The sequence below is a fragment of the Xiphophorus maculatus genome, chromosome 3 (assembly GCF_002775205.1).
Source record: "Xiphophorus maculatus strain JP 163 A chromosome 3, X_maculatus-5.0-male, whole genome shotgun sequence".
NCBI classification, from domain to species: Eukaryota; Metazoa; Chordata; class Actinopteri; order Cyprinodontiformes; family Poeciliidae; genus Xiphophorus; species Xiphophorus maculatus.
The window spans coordinates 12,418,384-12,439,998 of record NC_036445.1 but is presented as its reverse complement, the minus strand read 5'-3'; the positions used below and the strand labels follow the sequence as shown (position 1 = coordinate 12,439,998).

The window sequence follows — 21,615 nt, the reverse complement described above, 5'->3', positions numbered from 1 at the left end:
CTTCCTGAGAATCCTCAGGAAGTTCAGTTTCTGCTGTGCCTTCTTCAGGACTGAAGTGGAGTTAGTGTTCCAGGTCAGGTTTTCAGTGATGTAGGAGCCCAGGAACAAGAAGCTAAATGATGAGATATTAATTTTAACAGTTTGTTCATGTAACAACTGTTCTAGTTTTCCCTATGAACAGCGCCCAAATTCTCTGACCTGCACTCTATCAAAACCTTCACAATGAGAAAATAGTGTCTTATTTGGCAACAGCGCATGTTGTAAATAGAGTGCGTAACTGAGCACAAGAGCAAGGCTAAGATAACTACAACTAAGATCTAAATGCAGTGCAACTTTGACCTTATACTAAAATAAAGTGGTAAAGTTGAATATGTACCAGTTTAATAAACCGGACTGGTCAGTAATAAACCAAGGGCGATGCACAGTAACAAAGCACAGTTAACTTTCAGCACAGTAGAACAATAGCACAGAATGTATCCCATCCATTAATCCGGTATTAATCACAGTTAGTGCTACAACTCAACATTACAACCCCAATAGATCACTAGTAAGATTTTAAGCACACTTAGTGCAACTGTTCTGTCTCAGAACTGTTCAAAACAACCCTTTAAACAAGTTGTATAAATAAAAAAAAAACAAGGCTGAATGTATCAAACTGGCGGTATCATCCACACTATTCAGTTTCTTCAATTAGTAAAACAGTCCGTTAGCTTTTCAAGGTCGCAGGCCTGAGGGGCTCGGTTAGCTTCCGTCCTCGGCCCAGAACAACCAGGAGGACTGGGTTACTCACCCCACCATGGATTACCAGTTTTCAACGAACGGCAATAAAATGCTCCAGCTCCGGTCCAACAGTCCGGTCCGGCTCACGAGCGTGGTTCGGTTCTGCAGCTCCAAACCCCAAGCAAAACGTTGAGCAGGGTTCGGTTCTGTGGCTCCAAAAACCAGGCAAACCTCCAGAAAAAGTTTGTAGCTCCAACTGGTTAGCAAAAAAAAAAAAAAAGTCCACAGTGGGACAGGTCCAAACTGGCCCATGAACGGCCGCAGTACCTCCAGTACCGGTCCATCACAACCAATCAAATTGCTTAAACTTGATTTTGCCCTTGACTGACCAGTAAGGTAGAGACAAGTAAAATTGATGCATTTACTGGCGGTAGTAAATAACAGCTATTATCAAAACGCTACATTTACTGTGTTTTAAGCCAACAGAAAATACCTGTGTGTACTATATTGTTATGGACTTTTACAGTGTGTAAAACCTCCAATATGTGAGTGTAAAACATTAACCAAGTTAAGTAAAAGGTGATTAATACTGTTCAAGGTGAAAAGGTCTACAATGCACTGTACTGTATTTAAGAAAATGTGTAAGGGGTGTAGGAGAAAAGATATATATATAATCTGAGGGGTTACATTCAGATGAGCAAACAAGAAATAGAGGAAGTTTAAGAATCTTAAAAATTACTTCAACAGTCCAACAGCTGAAATTGTGTTTTTATTTGTGAGATTTACCAAAAACTGAAGAGACAGTTGAGTATTCATTGAAACTTTAGAACAGTGTTAAGCCAATAAATCCTCCCATTCTCACAGATGAATCTGTTTCGCACCCCTTTCTCTGCTGCTATCCAGCTCTCTCCGTGTCTTTGTCCTGGCAAATGCAGTACTGCTCCAGAAGTATAGGTATGTTTCTTCATCCAGAAGCTTTAAGACAGAAACATGAACCATCAGAACATTTATTAAATAAAAATTGTACAGCAGCTTATTGACATCAAACTGATAACTGCCAGCATCTAAATGTGTTGTTGTCTCTATATGAATAAAGACACACTTGAAAAGAAGTCAGACTCGAAGTAAATGAAAAGTGTTTTGCACACTTGGAAGATTGGATTTTAAAGATCTAAATGTTTTACAAAAGATCTAATTTTTTAGATGTTTTTTGGCTCTAGTGATCTTTATTTGACTTTCAGTGGATAAGAAACTGGATTGTGAGAAAGATGGAAGACATGCAGCAAAAGTCAACAGGTTGGGACTCAAACCTGTTATAGCTGCGTAGACTGAGGCGTCTGTACATGGGTCAAGTGCTTCACTCCAGCGCCACCGCCGCAACTAAATGTCCTTGTTTCTACAGTTGAATCTAAAATTATTCAACTGCAACAGCAATTCAGGATTTATATAAAACGGAAAATTTCTCAGATATTTTCAAGAATAAATGGCACTACACAAAGTAAAACATTTAAACAAACCTAATGAAACAAAAATATTTTATCCAAATTCAACATAAAGAATTACTTCCAAAGATGAAGTCTAAAAATTATTCATCCATCTGAACAGAATGCTTCATGAGAGCATGTGTTTGCAAATCAGGGTTTTTTTCTTGATCATCCCTGATTTAACCAATGAAGGCCTTCACCAATCCTGTTTGAGGAAGAACTTAATGTTTCATTGCATGTTACAATAATGGCCTAGTCAAAGGCATTGACATTAAGAGAGGCAGAAAGGTAGTAAATGGCCTGAATGTTCATAGAATTACAGCTGGAGGAATAAAACCCAACTTTAAAGTTACAGGGACAATGGCTACGCCCCCTGGTGGCTGAAACAGAAAGCCGCCACATTCCCAAGGAGGCAGGTGGTCAAAAACCATCGACTGACTGCAAAAGACCAGCAGCAAGGCTTGGTGGCATCAGCCACAGAGGTTTCAGGTCCCACAGTGAGGACAGACTGAGGACTGAAGGTCTCCATGCCTGAACTCAATCACCTACAGAACCACTGACCCAAAGGCACAAGAAAACCCAGCTGCAGTTTGCTCAGAGCTACATTAGGAAGATAAAGAAGGTTTTGTTTTTCAAAACTGGAACTTCTTGAGTCTGATCAGACGTATTAAGCTCCTGTTGAAAAGAACAACCTGCCCACTGTGAAGCACGGCAGGGACCCAATGATGCTCTGGGGCCGCTTCCCTTCCTCTGGAAACTTGATGGATTCAATCAGGAATCAGGATATCCTGGGAGAAACTGTCCTGCTGTCTTTTATAGAGAATACATTTTCTATATCTGTGTTAAAACTGTCACCATGTTGTGACAGTTTGGTATGAGCCAGATAATCTATTTAAAGATCGACTCCTTCCACCGCCTGCCTGAGCTATTATTGCAGTCTGAAGAAATGCACCGTCCCCAACTAAAAACAACCAATCAGAGCCAGGAGGAGGTCGCCTTGTTGAGGCGTGCTGTGGTGGTGCAGGGGGTTAGCACGCCCCACATTTGGAGGCCTTAGACCCGCGGACGTCGTGGGTTCGACTCCCGGTCCCGATGACCTTTGCCGCATGTCCTCCTTCAAAGACGCAGCTCCTGTCGTGTGTGTGTGTGTGTTAATCTGTGTATAAAAAATTCTTGCTGTAACTGCAAAATAATTTCCCTGCTGGGATGAATAAAGTAATTCTTCTTCTTCTAACGTTGTCACTCAACCTCATTTAGATTCTGCTAAATGTGCTAATGGCAGAGAAACAACTTACTGTTACAGGAAAACTGTATCCGCTGCCATCAGTGGCTATGCTAACTAGCCTGAGCATTCACAGCAGGATCTGCTGATAGGGAAAAGCAGCAGCAGAGAGCAGCCACACTAGATTGTGACTGACAGCGCTAAGACCCGCCTCCAGGCTGTGATTGGTTGCTTCTAGTTAGCATTCAGAGCATTGGGAGAAGGCAGAGGAGCCCAATTTTTTCACATCTTATCAGTCTGATACCATACAGTTAAGAGGACATGATAGCAGTTTCAACAAATATGAACACATATTTTCTATAAAAGTTACATACTGCAGCTTTAAATATGCATATCTTAGAAAATAGTTCTTACTCAAGGGTGTTATTACGTCCAGTAATCCAGAGCCATGCGTCTCTCAATCTATGTAACCCTATCCAGTATCCATACGAAGGTCTGTAGAAAGGGGCTATATCGTTGATAAATATCTGTGAACAGATTTTATTTCAGACTGTCATAAATCTCATTAACTTCAAGATGTCAATCAATCAAGTTTATTTGAATAACACATTTCAGCAACAAGGCAGTTCAAAGTGTTATATCGTAACACTTTGATATAAGTGTTATTTAGATTATAGACTCTATAGTTGCAGGTTTAAATAGCATTTCACTGACAATGTCTTCCTGTAACATATAATCACCCAGTAATATTTTTGCATTTCCAGTCAACTTAACATCTATTAATATTGAAACACGGCGGGTCGTTGGTGGACCGCCTCGTGTCCCAACCACCGGGCTTAGCAAGTTTTCTGGGGGAACCCTTGAACATGGACATCGTTTATTACATCTTCTGAAGTGTGTGCATCCATTGAAAGTAAGTAATGCTGTTGGTGATTTAGTTCTGTTCTTTCAATGCCAAACAGCTATTTTTGCACTTTGTATTGTAGAATATTATGGTCATTTTGCTTTATGTTAGAGCCATAAATAAGTAATATTTAAATTATTTGTAAAATGCTTTGTCTTTTAATTTTGCCATTTTTAGTAAAGAAGGTTAATATTTGTTCAGGTCAGCCTTATTATGGAACTTAGGTTTATTTTCAAAAGCTTAATTCCTGTTGAACCTTATATTACATTAGCAAAACACACTGACGGGAGAAGGATTGCATAATCACGGAGCAATGCAGTTTTTGACAGCGCATGCCATGTATTTTTTGGAACGAAAGAAAAGGAATTGTATAACTGATTTTGTATGGTCATTTTTTTATTTGCATTTTTTTTATCTATAAAGATTTTTTGTTAAATTTATGGTTTTGCACGCATCCTTTACTTTTTCCTAGTGTCTACGGAATGACACAGGTGTTGGATCTGTTTTCATAACAGTGTAGTTTATACATACTGTGAAGAGTTAACAGCTAGCTGTTTAGCATTACATAATTAAGCTCGGTTTAATGTAATTTGATGCAGCTGTTCGTGGTTCTCTTTTTCCAATTGAAATGCCTTATTTCGCTTTTATATTTTATCGTGTGACACATTATTAGCAGGATTGATTATTATTTATGTGCCATAAGGATTTACATTTTCATAGTTAAGTATTAATCGGCTTTTAGCGTTGTTATAGATTTCAAGCACGTTTATTTTTGGTTGCCTTTGCGAAAGGAGTATTTTCAGAGTAGTACTTATAATTTGTATTTGTTTATTTATCTTTATAGAAGCCACACATACACATTCATATTAAAGTCAAATAAAGCTTAAATTTGGACCTGGACATTCCCTCATTTCATGGACCTTACCAGAGGGGCTGCGCTTCATTGGCTGATGGCCGTCTCACAAACACAAGCTAATGTAATGCATTAGTAAACACATGTTAATGTAATGCATTAGTAAACACATGTTAATGTAATGCATTAGTAAACACATGTTAATGTAATGCATTAGTAAACACATGTTAATGTAATGCATTAGTGAACACATGCTAATGTACATGCATTAGTGAACACATGCTAATGTAATGCATTAGTGAACACATGCTAATGTACATGCATTAGTGAACACATGCTAATGTAATGCATTAGTGAACACATGCTAATGTACATGCATTAGTGAACACATGCTAATGTAATGCATTAGTAAACACATGTTAATGTAGTGCCAGACTACATTGTGGACTAGCAAACCGGCAGAAAGTTTTTGCATCAACACTAGAAAAAAAAAGGTTCTCCATTGCCAGTGAGGTATCTGTACTGGTGATATCAGGTATCCTGATCGTATTTGTGGTAGTAAAATTCACAGATTTCCAAAATCAGAAGCAGAATGCCTTGCTTGGATCAAAGCTTGTGCACGACCGCATGAGCAGCTCAACCTTTGTAGGATCCACAAGAACAAAGGAGTGTGAAGGAAAAATTTAGTAGCAAAGTTTAAATAAATTTGAATGTACACTTTATGATGTTTTTATTAAAGGTTTGCACTCAGTTGCAGCTCAACAGGATATATGCTCTTCTGACCCTCCTCAGATAAATGAAGAACAGGGTGTTCAGCAGTTAGAAATGTGAGACATGGCTAAGGTGATGAGCCTAGTTTGTAGAAATTCAGTTTCTAGTATCTGTTTAGCCATCAGCAGAGAGGCTTTTTGGAGAAACACCTAAAGTTGAGCTGTGAATGTGTATGCAACCCTGCTCCACTGGAACTGACAGATAAGTAATGTATAGATTTTTACCTGACACTTGAGCCAGGGGGTGTGGCTACGTAATGTGTGATGTATCCTATGTAAATGAGGGGACGTTCAGCCCCAAGTCAGAACTCATCCGATTCTCACCGAGATGTGAGCTTTGTATGTTTTCTCCATTTGCAAATGTTAATTAAAGCTGAAGTTTGGTCTCGAATTTTGTGCAACTTAACAGGAGTGTGTGCTGGTGTAAGTATTATTGCTTTGCTTTCTTTCTGTTTAGTGAATGGGGATATTTTGAGTGATTGTTCATCCATTTGAAACTCTCCTTTCCAGCTTCAGTAGTGTTGTGCATTTTGTAGTCTGATGAATGGAACATGTAGATTTAATTGAGTGGAATACTGTTTCACGAACTGTTTCAGTATCTATATGATAAATATGTATTGCATTAAAAAAAATATTACAATTTATTTATTTATTAGCATTTTGTTGGCGGGGATGGATATGCCGTTTTCCTCATCGACCGAAAGGGTTTTGCTGTGACCTGCACAATGTTGGAGGCATCACGTGGCTCAAACACCTTGATGTCATCCAAAAAAGATGACATGAACTTCGTAGTTCCTCTGTCCATTATTGTAGCTGATATATTGTGAAAATCCGGCAGAAATGATGCACTAATGGACTCAGAAATACTCTGCAGAGAATCAGTCCAAGAGGAAGATGCCATGTTTACATAGAAACAACGCGCTGCGAGGCTTTGTTTGTGAGACTTGCGGCCACATGGGATTTTCTAGGTCGGTTGTGGGCGGAGCTTGGTAAACTCCATTATCTGACCTATATATATATCTCCTGTCCAAAACTGACACCCTGGAGTCATTGCTAATCCACTAACTGACCATCTTCAGTCTTCATTACAAGCTGTTTTATGTTTCTTTGTTGATTCTTGCTTGGTGATTTTTACTTATTTATTTTTATCTTGTTTATTAAAGGTCTAGTGTTGGCCACAGAAAGAGGCAGTGGTAGTAATTTCATTAGTGAAAAATATCTTTGTGCAACTGATGATTACAATAAAATATTTACAGTTATTCTGATTTTGTATGCAAATTTAAAAAAAAATTAACGGACATTAATGGTCCATTTGAAAAGAGTACCCCAGAAACATTTTACATACTACATAGCTTAAAATAACTGCAGATTATAATAATTGTAGGTTTAAAAATATTGCGATATATTTATTGTGTATCGTAACACTGGGATATTAGATTTTCCTCATATCGCCAACCCCTAGCACAATGAAATCAATGATATCTGAAACTTTGGAAGGGAAGTTATCTACCAACACATCCTCATAGTTACAGCACAAAGAAGGCGAAGACGTATAACTGATTAAATGTTTCTGCTGTCTGTGAAAGAACGTTTTGTGATAGTGGCTGTTTTACTAAGTGAGTCGATGGAGAAAGAATTTTAAAACATAACAGCAAAATGATCAGACAGGATGACATCAGTTACAGAGACACTGGAAATATTCACACCCTCACTGATAATCACGTCCAGTGTGTGTCCTAGATTGTGTGTTGACTGTTTAACATGCTGAATTAGAGCAAAATGATCAAGAATATGTCAGGTTTTTGCCTCTCTGTCTTTGGGCTTGTCAACATGGATGTTAAAATCTCCCACAATTATTAAACAGTCATAATTGGTGAATGTAAGAGATAAAAGCTCATTAAAGTCAATAAAGATGTTTTCCACATATGTTGAAGTTTTGTACAGAGTTAGAATCAGAGTTAGTTTATGGCCTTTTACCCCAATTCCCAGATATTCAAAAGTTAAATTACCTAAAAAGTTGTTTCTCTTTTAATTTTCTCTTTTAATGAAGAAATTCTTATGTATTAGGGCAACACTTCCTCCTTTTTTGTTTTCTATTCTCACTTTTAAAAAATTCATTAGGAGGTGTTGATTCAATTTATATGGGCAATTCAGTATCGTCAAGCTATTAATCTTCCAGAAACTTCCAGATTAGCTTTAAATTTCAAGAGTAGAGGTGGCGTTTTGTTTTACCTGCTCCTCCAGATCATTAATTACAACCAAGTATGCAGCATTATTTATACAGAAACGATAACTATTGTTCCAGTTCTTCCCCATAGTATCGACATCATAAACGAGGTAGCAGCGGTTTCTATTGGAAATCCAGCCTTTCCTGCAATGCAGACATTTTGGTCTCACTAGACAAGGGGAAAGAGAAGAATAAAGTGAAACTTTGGTAAAATAATCTCAAAAGGAAAAAAATGTTTCTAAAAGAAATCCACATTTACTTATATAATCTTTCAATTGTCAAAATTACTCAAGCAAAGCTTTTAAAGGTAGAGTGCAGATCAATATTGAAAGGTGATTCAATTACAATATCATTCTAGTCAGAAGTAGCATACAACACGGTTCACTAAAAAAACAAAAACAATATTCTCTGAAATCAAAACTTGGCTGTTAACCTGTTGCTAATGAATCAATTTTACTGGCTCACTTTGTGGTCAGAAAAGTGACCTTCAGCACTCTACCTGTGGTAATAATGGTCAGCTGTGTCTTGAAAAACTGTTAATTGAATATTTCAAAATTAAAATTAATAATCAAGAGTTTCAAATGTAATCTAGAAATATAATTACTATTTAGAGGGCAGAATTCTTCAACTGGAAACTGTTTATGCTTCAAGACGAAGTCATAGATTTTTTTTAGGATATTTCTCTCCCTGCATCGATCCTGTGCCTCACGTTTTTCTAATCTCAGCTCCACGATCTCGTTATCCCTCTCAATTTTGTTGTTTTTCAGATGCTCTCTTTGTTTGTCCAGCTCCGTTCTTTTGTTGTCCAGCTCCCATTTCTCTCTGTCGTGGGCCTTTGCCTTTTCGTCCAGCTCTTCCTCCTCTTTGATCAGCTCCTTCCTTTTTCTGTCTAGCTCTTCTTTCTCTTTATTCGGCTCATCTTTCGTTTTGTTGAGCTCCTCTTCCTTTGTCCTCAGCTCTTCTTCCTCTTTAGCCAGCTCAGCTTCCTGTTTGCTCAGATCCCTTTTCTCTTTCTCCAGCTCTTCTTGCTTTTCAAGCAGCTTCTCTGTCTCTTTTTCCAAATCCTCTTTTGCTTTGATCAGCTCCTCTTTCCATTTGCTCACCTCATCTGTCTGCTTGTTCACCTCATCTGTCTGTTTGCTCAGCTCATCTGTCGCTTTGCTCAGCTCATCTGTCTCTTCTCTCAGCTCCTCTTTGTCTTTTCTCAGATGTTCTTTAAGCTCCTCAATAAGCTCCTCTTCTTTTTTGACCAACTCCTCTACTTCTTTATTCAGCTGCTTTCTCTCTTCAATCAGCTCCTTCATTATATTTATCTGCTCCTCTGTCATATTTACCAGAGCCTTTATCATTTCCAACTCTTGCTCTTTTTCCAGGTTCTCTAGTTCTTTTCTCCTCTCCTCTTGCTCTTTTCTCAACTCCTCTTGCTCTTTTCTCAGCTCCTCTTGCTCCTCCTTCAACTTCTCTTTGTCTTCACTCACTTTTTGTTTCTCATTGGTCAGCTCCTCTTTCTCTTTGTTCAGCTTCTCTATCTTCTGGATCACCTCCTCTTTCTCTCGTCTCAGTTCCTCTTTGTCTTTGTTATACTTTGTTATCTTTTGATTCATCTCCTGCTTTCTTTGGCTCAGCTCATCTATGTCTTGGCTCAGCTCCTCTTTGTCTTTTCTAAGCTTCTCGCTGTCTCGGAAAAACTCCTCTTCGTCTTTGTCCAGCACCCCTCTGTCTCGTCTCAGCTCCTCTTTGTCTTTTCTCAGCTCCTCTGTGTCTTGTTTCAGCCTCTCTCTGTCTCGGATCATTTCCAATAAGTCTCGTTGAAACTCCTCTAAATCTTGGATCAGTTCATCTTTTTCTTTGATAATTCCTTCGGTGACCCAGATCGAGTCTCTCTCTCGGGCCATATCCTTGATCTGGTTCTTCATCATCTTTTGTTGATCAACCAGTTGACGTTTTTCAGTTGCAAGGCTGTTGATATTTTCATGCTGCTTGGTCGTCACCATAGCCACTGTAAAAACACACAAATTAGTCAGAAAGTCATTCAAACTATCTTCATTAACATTTTCAGTTTCTTAGACCCTTTCAGGATTTCAGACTCTATTCTTATGCCGCATTCACACCAAACACGATTTGAGCATCAGGGGCATCTGGTTTACATTCAATGCCTATGTACTGTAGATGTGCGCCGTGGTCCATTTCGCACTCCTAGAGATCCGCCTTTTAAGCATTTCAGGCTTAAGAAGCACGTCCAATGCCAGAGTTGGAAAATCTGAAATTTTGCCACTGGATGCGGAGTGTAAACCGATCAGAGAGACTCCGCTATGCGCCATAGTGCTCTGCAGTTCATGTCCTTCTAGGACATGCAGGCACCGATGCGGGTTGGCAGGTTGTCAAACGGCTCGGGTGAGACAAAAATAGAGCTGATAGCGACTATCATTACTGCCCAGCTAGCTTGGGAAATACACCAAACTCATAACACCTCTGAATTATCTTGCGATTTCAAACATGTTGCTGACGACTGTTGCTTTTAGTAAATAAAGCCAAGTCACTCAATATTTCATCCGCCATTTTTCAAAATAACCGGGGGAAAACCGGGAGAAGGGAAAAAGTTTGTTAAATCAAAACTGAACACAAAATGTTCACCAAAGATATCTGAGCCTCCGCTATGAATGCAGGAGCTATCACTACATAATATTTTGGTGGCACTCTCTCAATTTCATCCACCATTGCACAACAAAACCAGCAACGGAAAACAACAGCTCGTTCCAACGCAAAGTGAACGTTCATTAGGATAGAACCAAAGGAAAGTTAACTGATTTAATATTTCATTAACTTGTTTATTTTTCGGGGTTGCATGGTGATAGCACTGTTGCCTTGAGGTCCATTAATTGAATCGCTGGACATTATGTGGTCCATAGGTGTTGAGTTTGCATGATCTCCCAATTGATGTGCAGGTGCTCTCTGGTATACTCCGGCTTCCTTTGAGAGCCCAAACACATGTCTATTAGGCTATTTGGTCTCTCTAAGCTGGTCTTAGGAATGTGTACATGTGTAACAGAGTTAATGTTGTATAGAATTCCACTTGTCATTACTCCCAAGTTTGGGTTCATGTGTAATGGGTGAAACAGCACCCCCTCCTGGTGGTTGGCAGTGTTAATTATACTGAACACAGATATCTCGTTGCCAGTTCATGAGAGATGAGCGCGAGGTAGGTTCCCTGAGTTTAACGCTCTGGTAAAATGTTATGTTAGCTTGATGCTAACATGAAATACTATTCCTCGTAAGGTGCTGTACCCGCTGTGATGAACCTGATTCCTGATCAGTTGTTATCCTGTTCCATACAGATAAAAATCATTTCATCTCATCCTGTCTCCTGGCCCTTATTCACACAACGCAGAACTGAGTTGAACTGAGCGATCACGATTATCGAGGTTACACATGGATGTTAGTATCTGTGTTGCCCTGTGATGGACTGGTGGCCTGTCACAGGTGTAGTCTGTCTGTTGCCCATTGATCACTACAAATATGAACCAACCTGCCTAGCATCCCTGCATTTGTAACCGGTTAACTTAAACCTCATTAAATATAATTTGGTTCATAGAAATCGCCATAAAAATATAGGACAAGTGATTCATAGAAAATAAATAAATGGGTCTTAAGATAGTTAAGAGAAACATACAGAGCCTTTCCAAAAAATTAGATAATCATGGAAAAGTTGTTTATTTCTCATAATTCAATTCAAAAAGTTACATTTTATAGGTTATAGATTCAGATTTTTCAAAGTTGTGAAAACTTATTTTCCCATGGCGAAGCGCAAAATGACTAGTTAGTTTCAACACATTAGGCCAGGGGTGTCAAACTCATTTTGGTTTAGGGGCCGCATACAGCTTAATCTGATCTCAAGGGGGCCACACAAGTAAACTCATTGCAAAATTAAATAGAACTAATAAAAGTGGACTTGTTGATTTTTATATTAAACAAATTTCACTTTTACAAAATATATTATGAAAAAGCTCAGAGTTTTTAAGAAAAGCATGTGCAATTTCAACACTACTTTTACATTTATTTAAGTGCATTATGCATGAGAACTGATCACAGTGATTGTACAATGTTGCAAAACATTTATTCACAGTTTTTGGAACTTAAAAACACTGTCCTGCATGACATAATACATCAAACAGATAAAAATTAATAAATGATTTAAAATCAATTTTTCACATCTGGGAATCAATTTGAACAAATTGTCTGGCTTCACACATTTGAAATCTTAAGTGTCAGCTGCTTTAAACAGATATTTGATTAAGTACATTTGTCACCGTTCTTGTTGATGCATAAAATGTATACATATAGAAAAACTTACATACATAACATGTATTGCATGCATGAGAAATATTTTACTCAACAAAACTCTTTTGTTGTAAATCTGTTACTGACTAGCACTAACTTTAACAGAATTAATTCAGCAAATATTCAAAGCTGTAATTTTTAATAGTGCAACGTTGACAGTAACATTCCATAGGATTTAGTTTTACTCAGTATTTGCCCCTGAAACTTGGCATCTTTTAGCCTGGACAGGTACATCAATATCAGGCATCATGTCCTGAGCAGCAGCCAATTTCAGAGTGTCATTTAAGTGCTTATGTGTGAGCTTTGAGCGCAGCTTTGTTTTATTTATATTCCTTAGTGAAAAAATTTGCTCACAAAGGTATGTAGTCCCAAACATGGACAACATTTTTGCAGCCAGTGCTGTAAATTTAGGATATCCTGGTAGGAGATACTTGTAAAATGTGTCCAAGCCAACTGATGCAAATTTGTCCTTCAATTCCACATCACACTGCAAATCAATGATTTCAAGCTGCATGTCAACGGGCACATCAGAAGCTCTGACTGTGAATGGTGAGCGAAAAACTGAGAATTCTGTCTCAAGTTCGCTAAATACCTGAAATCTTTTCTCAAACTCACTCAGCAACCTTGAAATCGTATCTTTGTACCGTTTCACATCACGGTTAACGCTTGCTGCGCACACATCTCTGAGACAGGGAAGATGAGCAGGGTCCCCGCTTGCCATCTGCGTCTCCCATAACGTCAGCTTTGACTTGAATGCACATATGGCGTCATAATACTGTGTTACAATTTTTTTGCGTCCTTGCAACATTTTGTTCAGATTATTCAAGTGTCCTGTGATATCAACCATAAATGCAAGGTCCTGCAGCCATAGAGGGCATTGTAATTCCTGAACAGGTTTACCTTTTTTCTCCATGAACTGTCCAATTTCCCCACGTAGATCAAAGAAGCGCTTCAGCACAGCACCTCTACTTAACCATCTAACTTCAGTGTGGTATGGTAGACCATGGGCAATGCTGCATTCACTGAGAAGGCTGTCAAACTGACGATGAGTGAGAGCTCTGCCTCGGATGAAATTAACAGTTCGGACAACCACCTCCATGACGTGATCCATTTTTAACGACTTGCAGCATAATGCCTCCTGATGCAAAATACAATGAAATGTCCAAAACTCACCCCCTTTATTTGCAGCTTGTACTTTCTCTCTGAACTTTGTCACAACACCTGTCTTTTTCCCAATCACTGACGGCGCGCCATCAGTAGCCAGGCTTACAGCGCGGGACCAGTCCCCCCGACTCTGTCCAGCGCTCCAACAATGGAGCGGAAAATGTCTTCAGCTGTCGTGGTGTTGGTCATGGGCACCAACTCAAGAAACTCCTCTGTGACAGTCAACGTCTCGTCAACTCCACGAACGAATATGGCCAGTTGAGAGACGTCCGCAATATCAGTACTCTCATCAATTGCAACAGAAAATGCGAGAAATGACTCCGTTTTGCGTTTGAGTTGGTTGTCCAAATCTGCCGATAGTTCCGAAATTCTGTCTGCCACGGTATTTCTGGTCAAGCAAAAATTGGCAAAAGCTTGTCGCTTCTCAGGACACAGTTTCGGCAGCCTTCAGCATGCAGTTCTTGACGAACTCTCCCTCACAGTAAGGCTTTGATGCTAACGCTATTTGGCTAGCAGTTAGCTAGCTGGCTTTCACCGCAGCATCACTGGCCTCTGGACTCCGGGTGAAAACAGATTGTTGTTTCCTCAGACCCATCAACATTTCATTTATCTTCTGTTTTCTCAGTTCTCCGTTAAAGTGCTTGTATTTTTCGCCATGCTGAGTTTCATAGTGGCGCCGAATATTGTATTCCTTAAGCACCGAAACCTGCTGCAGACACACAAGGCACATGGGTTTTCCATTCACCTCCGTGAACAAATAAGAAGAAGTCCATTTTTCTTGAAAATTCCGACACTCTGTGTCTACCTTTCTCTTTTTTGACAAAGACATTTCGTTGATGAGGTTGCCAGGACCAAAGTAAAAAGCTGGTAAAGCAATAGAATCGAAGCCGTTTACAGGACCTGAAGCTCAGTGCTACCATCTGCTGCAGTGTTGCATCATGTTGTCCGCTCTAAATAAAACACAGCGCCCCTCGTGGATAATATAGGAACTGCAGATTTTAAATTAAACAAAGTACATGTTTTTTTCAATAATCGTTGTTGAATAATGATAATGCATTTAGCCAGCGGGCCGGACTAAATCGTTCGGCGGGCCGGTTCCGGCCTGCGGGCCGTACGTTTGACACCCCTGCATTAGGCGGTTCCAACACAACGCATGCGCACAGCAGCTAGGAGTCCTGCCAGTACGATAGTTATAATTTTTTATACAGATTTTAGTAAAACGAACTTAAAACAATAAGTGAGCATCAATGGAAAATTAAAAATATTTTGAAGGGATGATGAAAAATTTACTACCTTTAGTTGCTGGCCTTAATTTGAGCTCATTTAATTTACTACCTTTTACTACCTTTCACTACCGAACGGAAACCCTGATGCTTGTGTGGCGATTTTTTGTTGGAAGTCTTGACAATAATTGGGCTGATTTTTCATCCATCATGAACAAGATGCCAATATCCTTAAGCTCCTTCACTTAAGGCAGAGACTACACTGAACTGAGAGCGCGCAGGATCCAGGCCTCAGACTAAGAGGAGTTTACTGTCCAGTGCATGGTGGAAGCCATGGCCTGAACAAACCAAAAGAACCACATCATCTAAGAAAAGCAAAAATTAGATAATGAGGTTCAAAAACCAGACATCATCCTCTCCACGACTATGCCTGTAGATTTTCCATTTTAAACTTTAACACTTTGATATGTTTCAAGCTGGGCAGCATTAAGTTAAATTGATTCTTGATGACACTTCAGTGTCCCTGACTTTTTATCAGCCTTCATAACCCCTCCTACTGTTAGACACTTGTATCCCAATGCTCAAAACTAGTCTTTCTCGCACTCTGATCCCTGGACCACTGGTGGTCCGTGGGCGCCCCCTAAAGGTCCACAAGTTACTGCATGTAAATGATCCTTTTATTTGGTGTAATGTCAGCTCAAAGTGTAACTTAGCGTACCAAAAGACTGTGGCTAAAATAATAATGGATAAATGGCTTAAAACCGGGTCACTCAAAAGAAAAACTGAAAATACCGGTGGAAAGAAATCAATGCCAGGACTACTTATATGATCAGAGGAAGCCAAGTCATACTTGCTGAGAGAGTACTGATGTGTCATTCATCAGTGATTCAATTCATCTGAATGGCTCTTTGATTAGATTCACTTCATTTATTTCCAACAGGTTTTCAAATTAAACAATCAGTAGGTTAGAGAGAACATGTGCAAACATTATACAGAGCTAAATTATTTGTTAACCTCCTCTTTTCTGTTTGCTGAATGGCAAGACTCCAGTCTCTGTTAGTCTTTGTTTTTTACCACTTTGTTTGCTCATAATGCTGTGCTCACACGTCAGCTGTTTTTTTTATTTAATTATAAATGATTTAATCAGTAAATAAATACAATTGATTGAAATTAGTGGAACATTTTTAGACTTAATGGTGCAGATAAAGATTTTTGTTTCTGCCAAAGCAATTCAAGTTCATTTTTCTTTTATTGTGATTCTAAATTACAAATATCTCTAAAACGCTATTAATACACACAACTTCTTTGACTATGTGTTTGAGATTATTGCAAAGCTTAGAATCCACACTTTCAGACTCTATAAACAAGTCACAACAGGCAGACTGGTTCATTGTTTTGCTGTGACCAGTCACATTTACAGAACAACACCACTCTTCTCATTAGAATGAACAGAGAAAATAACAATAAGTCTATTATTGTTATGACAATAAGACACTAATATTTTCATTTCAAGTTGTGTTATTGTGGGTCATTTTCAAGTTTGGTGGTCCATGAGTGTTTGTTAAATGTGTAAAGTGGTCCTCAGTCTGAAAGTTTGCTCTAAATCGTCTCTAAACCAGTAAAAACTTGACATAAAGGAAGCTACTTAAAATGTATTCTGTTGAAATGAAACTTACTGTAGAGGACTTTTGCAGCCAGCACGACACTTAACACCCCCAAACACATCAACAACAGAAAAGAGTGCTGGACTGTTGTTGCTAAAACTCCTTGAACTGAAAGAAAAAAATGGAATCAATATCATTATTGATCAATCAATCAAGTTTATTTGTACAGCACATTTCAGCAAGGAGGAAGTTAAAAGTGGTTAATATCATGAAGCCGTCATAAACACATCATGCTGTGACCAATTGTGAAACCAGTAACAGATTTTACATTTTGTCAAGTTCCATCATTAACACTAGAACTACCAAAGATTCCCAAAATGGGAATCTTCGTCCAGGTACCAGAGAGGGGCCAGTTTGGCCCTGTCCCTAGAGCTACCAGAGAGGGGCCAGTTTGGCCCTCCAAGAGAGGGTGTGAAGAGGCGCCTTTGTTATGTAAATAAGGCCATTACTATCCTGTTCCAAGGACAATCAGCGTGAAAGTTGATGTAGTGAGTTTGGCTCTCCTCCCCCCTGCTCATCTACAGGGATTCTAATTGCTAATGCTTTTTCTGTGCAATCCTTTCTGTGGTATCGGCTACTTCAACCCAAATGCAGTATATTTCAAGTCCCATGCATAGTTTCTCTTTGCATGGTAATTCTTACAACAAATCCTGATGTTGTTTTCTAAGTTTTGTCCCTCTAGTATCTTGTCTTGACTCTCAATTTTCTTTTTTAAACAACATGTTAACCAGTTTAATAGCAGATGCGCTCTAAAACTTTGTATATTTTGCATCCTTTGTTTACAGCTTTTTTTTTTGCAAACTTTACAACAAAATTAAATGTCTTTTCTTAGTGGTTAAATTATCAGCTAATAAACTGTTCATGATCTACTGCATACGTTTTGTTAGGTCAGTTGTTAACCTAACAAGCAACAACAACTGCACCATTTTATTGATTTTAAATGTGTACTATAGGCAGAAATGTCTGTCCACTAGCCTATATTAATTATTTAGTAATAAGCTGTTGTAGTGACTGGTGGATGGTTATGGTCTTTTCTATAATTTCTTCTCTGAAATTGCAATAGAGGACTGGGGTTTCACAGCACACTATGGTGAAAAGTCAATTTAATGATGTCGATGAAAGGATGTTAGCTGCCATCTTCCAGGTGTGTTCAGTTGGAATCAGAGAGTAATTAGCAGGAAAACTAAGAGTACTTGTTCCATGCAGGTCATCTACATCCTTTCAACAATTGTCAATGTCTAAGCCTATCACACTGCATGCATCCTCACCCCCGTCTGTTGACTGCCTCTTCAGCTGTTGGTTTTGTAGGTTTAAATACTCAACAAGCTGTCGATCTTTTACACAGCATCAATGTTATTCTTATCTCTATAAAAAACACAGAAATAACCCCCGGCATTTATGACATGGAACCATAAAGCAATCGAAAAGCAAACTCTGGTCTACCTAATAACCAGGGTTATTAGGTGTGGTTTGAATGCATAAGTATGTGCCAAGCAAAGTGAATACCATTCCAAAAGCAAAACGTGAATTGTAGGTCAAAGCATTCTGGATAAATAAACCAAAGTTTGAGTACACATTCACACCTCCCTAAATCAACCAAATTTTCTAGGCAAATGAAAAAGAGTATTAACGTGGGCTAAAGAGGGCTGGTGTGAATTTACCCCAATTCTCCTGAAACTTTGGGAACCTGTGGCAGATGTGTGCAAATCCACTCTCAATATCTTGTACATCACATGCCAATGTGTTATAAGTGGGAAAGGAAATGCAATTTTTTTCAACTTGTGGAGAAGATGAGCTATCTTATGCTGAAGATTGCTGTGTATTTTATCCAATTCACTTGTGAAAAAAAAAAATCACAAATGCATTGAACAAAGATACATTTCAAACATTTTTCATGTACAATATCAATAAATACAAAGTTACACAGAAACAGCACAGCGGTGTGGTAATTACCAATGTCTCCTTGGAAAAAAAGATCTCCAGTTTGAATTGTAGCCTTGGATTTATTCTGTAGAGTTTGCGTTCTCTCGTGCCCTAGTGTTTGGACTTCGTCTAGCAGTGCTAAAGCATAAATATTAATAATATTCAAAATACCTTGTTTTAGTACATCTAAGTAGCCATCTTGGTGTGTTTCTGTGTTAGCCCTGTGTTGAACTTTAAATTCTCCCTAAGATACATTCTGCCTATCATCGACAGATAACTGTATCCAGTTTTTGGGCCTGAATAAGATGTAAGCTGGTACAGTAAAAATGTCAGAAGAACATTTCTGAATTGCTTGGGTAAAGGTATTGGTCTCTGTAACTCAATTCCATCAGGGTTGATAAAAATGTAAATGCAATAAAGAACCTTGGATTTGATGAAAATGTTTACATTAAACACTTTGGTGAACACACTTGAGTCTATGAAACACAAAATTCTGCCTTTTTCACATGCAAATGGTAAAAATTGAGTAAAAAATCTTAAAAATAAATGATCTTCTATTCCATTTACATAATTATCCACTGAAATGTTTTAAAATTAAGAGAAACAGTGCAATTGCACGTCTGTTTGCAGTCATTTTTATATGTATAAAATGTGAGCATACGCCTAAATGTTGAATTGGGGAGTGGGGAGAAGGTGACTTTAACTGCTGTGTTTTGAGCGTGAAAGTTGATGTAGTGAGTTTGGCTCTCCTCCCCCCTGCTCATCTACATGGATGCTAATTAGACCATTCAGAGTCGTCAGCTTGGCCACATTTGGATGCTAATAACCCAGTTTGGCCCCTCTCGGTAGCTCTAGGAAGATACCCAATCTGGCCCCTCTTGGTAGAGATAGGAATTTCTCAAAATCCTGGTAGTCCTAGTGTTAAAATCATCAAAACACATCAAATATGTTGGTCAATGTTCCAGTGATCACTGGTGGGGGTCCAGACTTGTCTTAAAGGAACTCAGTGCTTCTGCTGTTTTGCAGTTTTCTGAAAGTTTGTTCCAGATTTGTGGTGCACAGAAGCTGAAAGCTGCTTCTTCATGTTTGGTTCTGGTTCTGGGGATGCAGAGCAGAACCAGAACCAGAGGATCTGATGGGTCTGGAAGGTTGATACAACGAGTTTTAATGTAGTGCGGTACAAAGCCGTTCAGTTAGTCATAAACTAACAGAAGACTTCTGAAGTCTGTTCTCTGAGCTACATTGAGTCAGTTTAAGAACTTTAGAACTGGAACCAGATGTGCTCCGTCTTCCTGGTTTTGAGTGAGAACGTCAGAATCAGCATTGTGGATCAGCTGCAGCTATTTAACTGAATTTTTAGTCAGACCTGTAAAGACACTGTTGCAGTAATCAATACAACTAAAGATATGCATGGTTAGTTTCTCTAGGTCTTGTTGGAAAATTAGTCCTTTAATCTTGGAAATATTCTCCAAGTGATAGAAGGGAGACTTTGTAACTGGCTTTATGTGGCTTTGAAGGTTCAGCTCTAAGTCTATCTACCTTGATAATATCACAGACAATATTGCACATTTTCTGCCTTTTCTTTTGTTTTTAAGAGTGTGAGATTGTTTTTTGTATTTTTTTGTCACTACATAAAAAGAATCACATATAAATATGTCCACACCTTATGTTTAATGCATCAAAGAAAATTGGGTTACAGCAAACGTGGTGTGAAAACGTACAGTCCCCACAGCCAACTCTGACCCATGCATACTTAGTTTTTCTGCTGGTTCTCTTCCTTTTTACTCTACAATTCATAAAAATTCGAACATGTGTTTAATAACAACATTAGGCTAAATCGTTCTCTGAACACCGGCTGGTGGATGAAACGTGTGGCCGTGGCTGAATGGCGAATTCCAATACCACTTTCATGCTAAGATCCTGGGCTCTCAAGTCTAAAAGTGTTTGAAATGTGTGGCGCACGTAAAGTTAAAAAGCCTTTGATGCCATTGCTCACATTATATTGCTAGAAAAGTTAAGTAAACATGGTATAGAAGCCTTAAATATGAATGGGTCTCCAATTATTTCGAAAACAAAAAAGTAGAGTTGTAGAGATAAACAATGTCAGATCTGACTCACATTATATAGACTGTGCAGGACCCCATGGGTCAGTCATTGGACTAAAACATTTTATTTTATACATCAATGATCTATTTTACGTACCTACACATTTTAAAAGTATTCTCTATGCAAATGACACCACTTTTTTCTGTTCTGGTGAATAATCGGGCGATTTATGTGAAAAATACGATCGCCGATCACTGTCTCTTGTTGTAGCTCATCTGTATTTCGCAGCCTACTTACACCGTGTTCAAAATTATTATACAAGTGATATTTTCTCAGATGTTCCTAAATGGTCAATGGAAAAGATGGTCAGTATAATTTTCAAGTCATGACCTATTAAGAGTATAAATCAACTTTTGTTGAACCTCCCAATGATAACACTACTGTTTTTCAAAAATAAACTCAAAATGAACTGTTCCAAATTATTATGCACAGCAGATTTTCAAAACATTTTATGGATTATACAGAACTGAAAATGGTCAACTGAAAGTAGTCACATTTACTAAAATTAAAAGCTATTTCAAAGAAAAACATTTCAACAGACCAAGTTACATGTCAACATAAGAACCCTGAGAACATCAATCTTAGTCTATACTCCAAGTCGAGTTAATTTTTCTTTTATTGTACCACTAAAATCTCGTTGTTCTAGGCTCGAGGTTTATATGTGACATAAAAACAACTCCTGTTACAACCCGTGTTAAGAAACTGTAACTTCCTATAGAGGGAATAAAAATGTAAGAAGTGCATCTAGATAGCATTGTTATTTTTTAATCCTCATAAAATTTTAAATATGTATAGAGTCACTTACTATTAAGAGGACGTTTGCCATTGTTGACATTGACTGTAGAAGAGTCTTCATCCCTGTTGTTCTCCATCCTTAACAGGAAAAATAAAGATTTAGATATTATAAAATGTCCAACAGCAGATTGAGCGATTTCAGCTGTAGCTCATGGAAAGCAGGCAGGTTCTTCTTCCTCTTTTTAAAAGTCATCAGGATGTGAAGCAGCATCTCTATCGCTG

The 21,615-nt window shown here is 38.4% G+C and overlaps 1 protein-coding gene across 1 annotated transcript in view; it reads right to left on the bottom strand.

Moving 5' to 3' along the window:
• Positions 1 to 1,474: 1,474 nt before the first annotated feature.
• The window catches only part of LOC102237175 (golgin subfamily A member 6-like protein 22), a 28,501-nt gene continuing 8,360 nt past the window's right edge, over positions 1,475 to 21,615 (bottom strand). The window contains exons 2-7 of the mRNA XM_023330474.1: positions 21,404 to 21,471; positions 16,582 to 16,677; positions 8,890 to 10,179; positions 8,186 to 8,349; positions 3,841 to 3,953; positions 1,475 to 1,695 (exon numbers count right to left, since the gene is read on the bottom strand). Coding sequence (XP_023186242.1) covers positions 1,533 to 1,695; positions 3,841 to 3,953; positions 8,186 to 8,349; positions 8,890 to 10,179; positions 16,582 to 16,677; positions 21,404 to 21,470 — 1,893 coding nt within the window. The 5' untranslated portion in view covers position 21,471 and the 3' untranslated portion in view covers positions 1,475 to 1,532. The remainder of the gene's footprint in view (positions 1,696 to 3,840; positions 3,954 to 8,185; positions 8,350 to 8,889; positions 10,180 to 16,581; positions 16,678 to 21,403; positions 21,472 to 21,615) is intronic.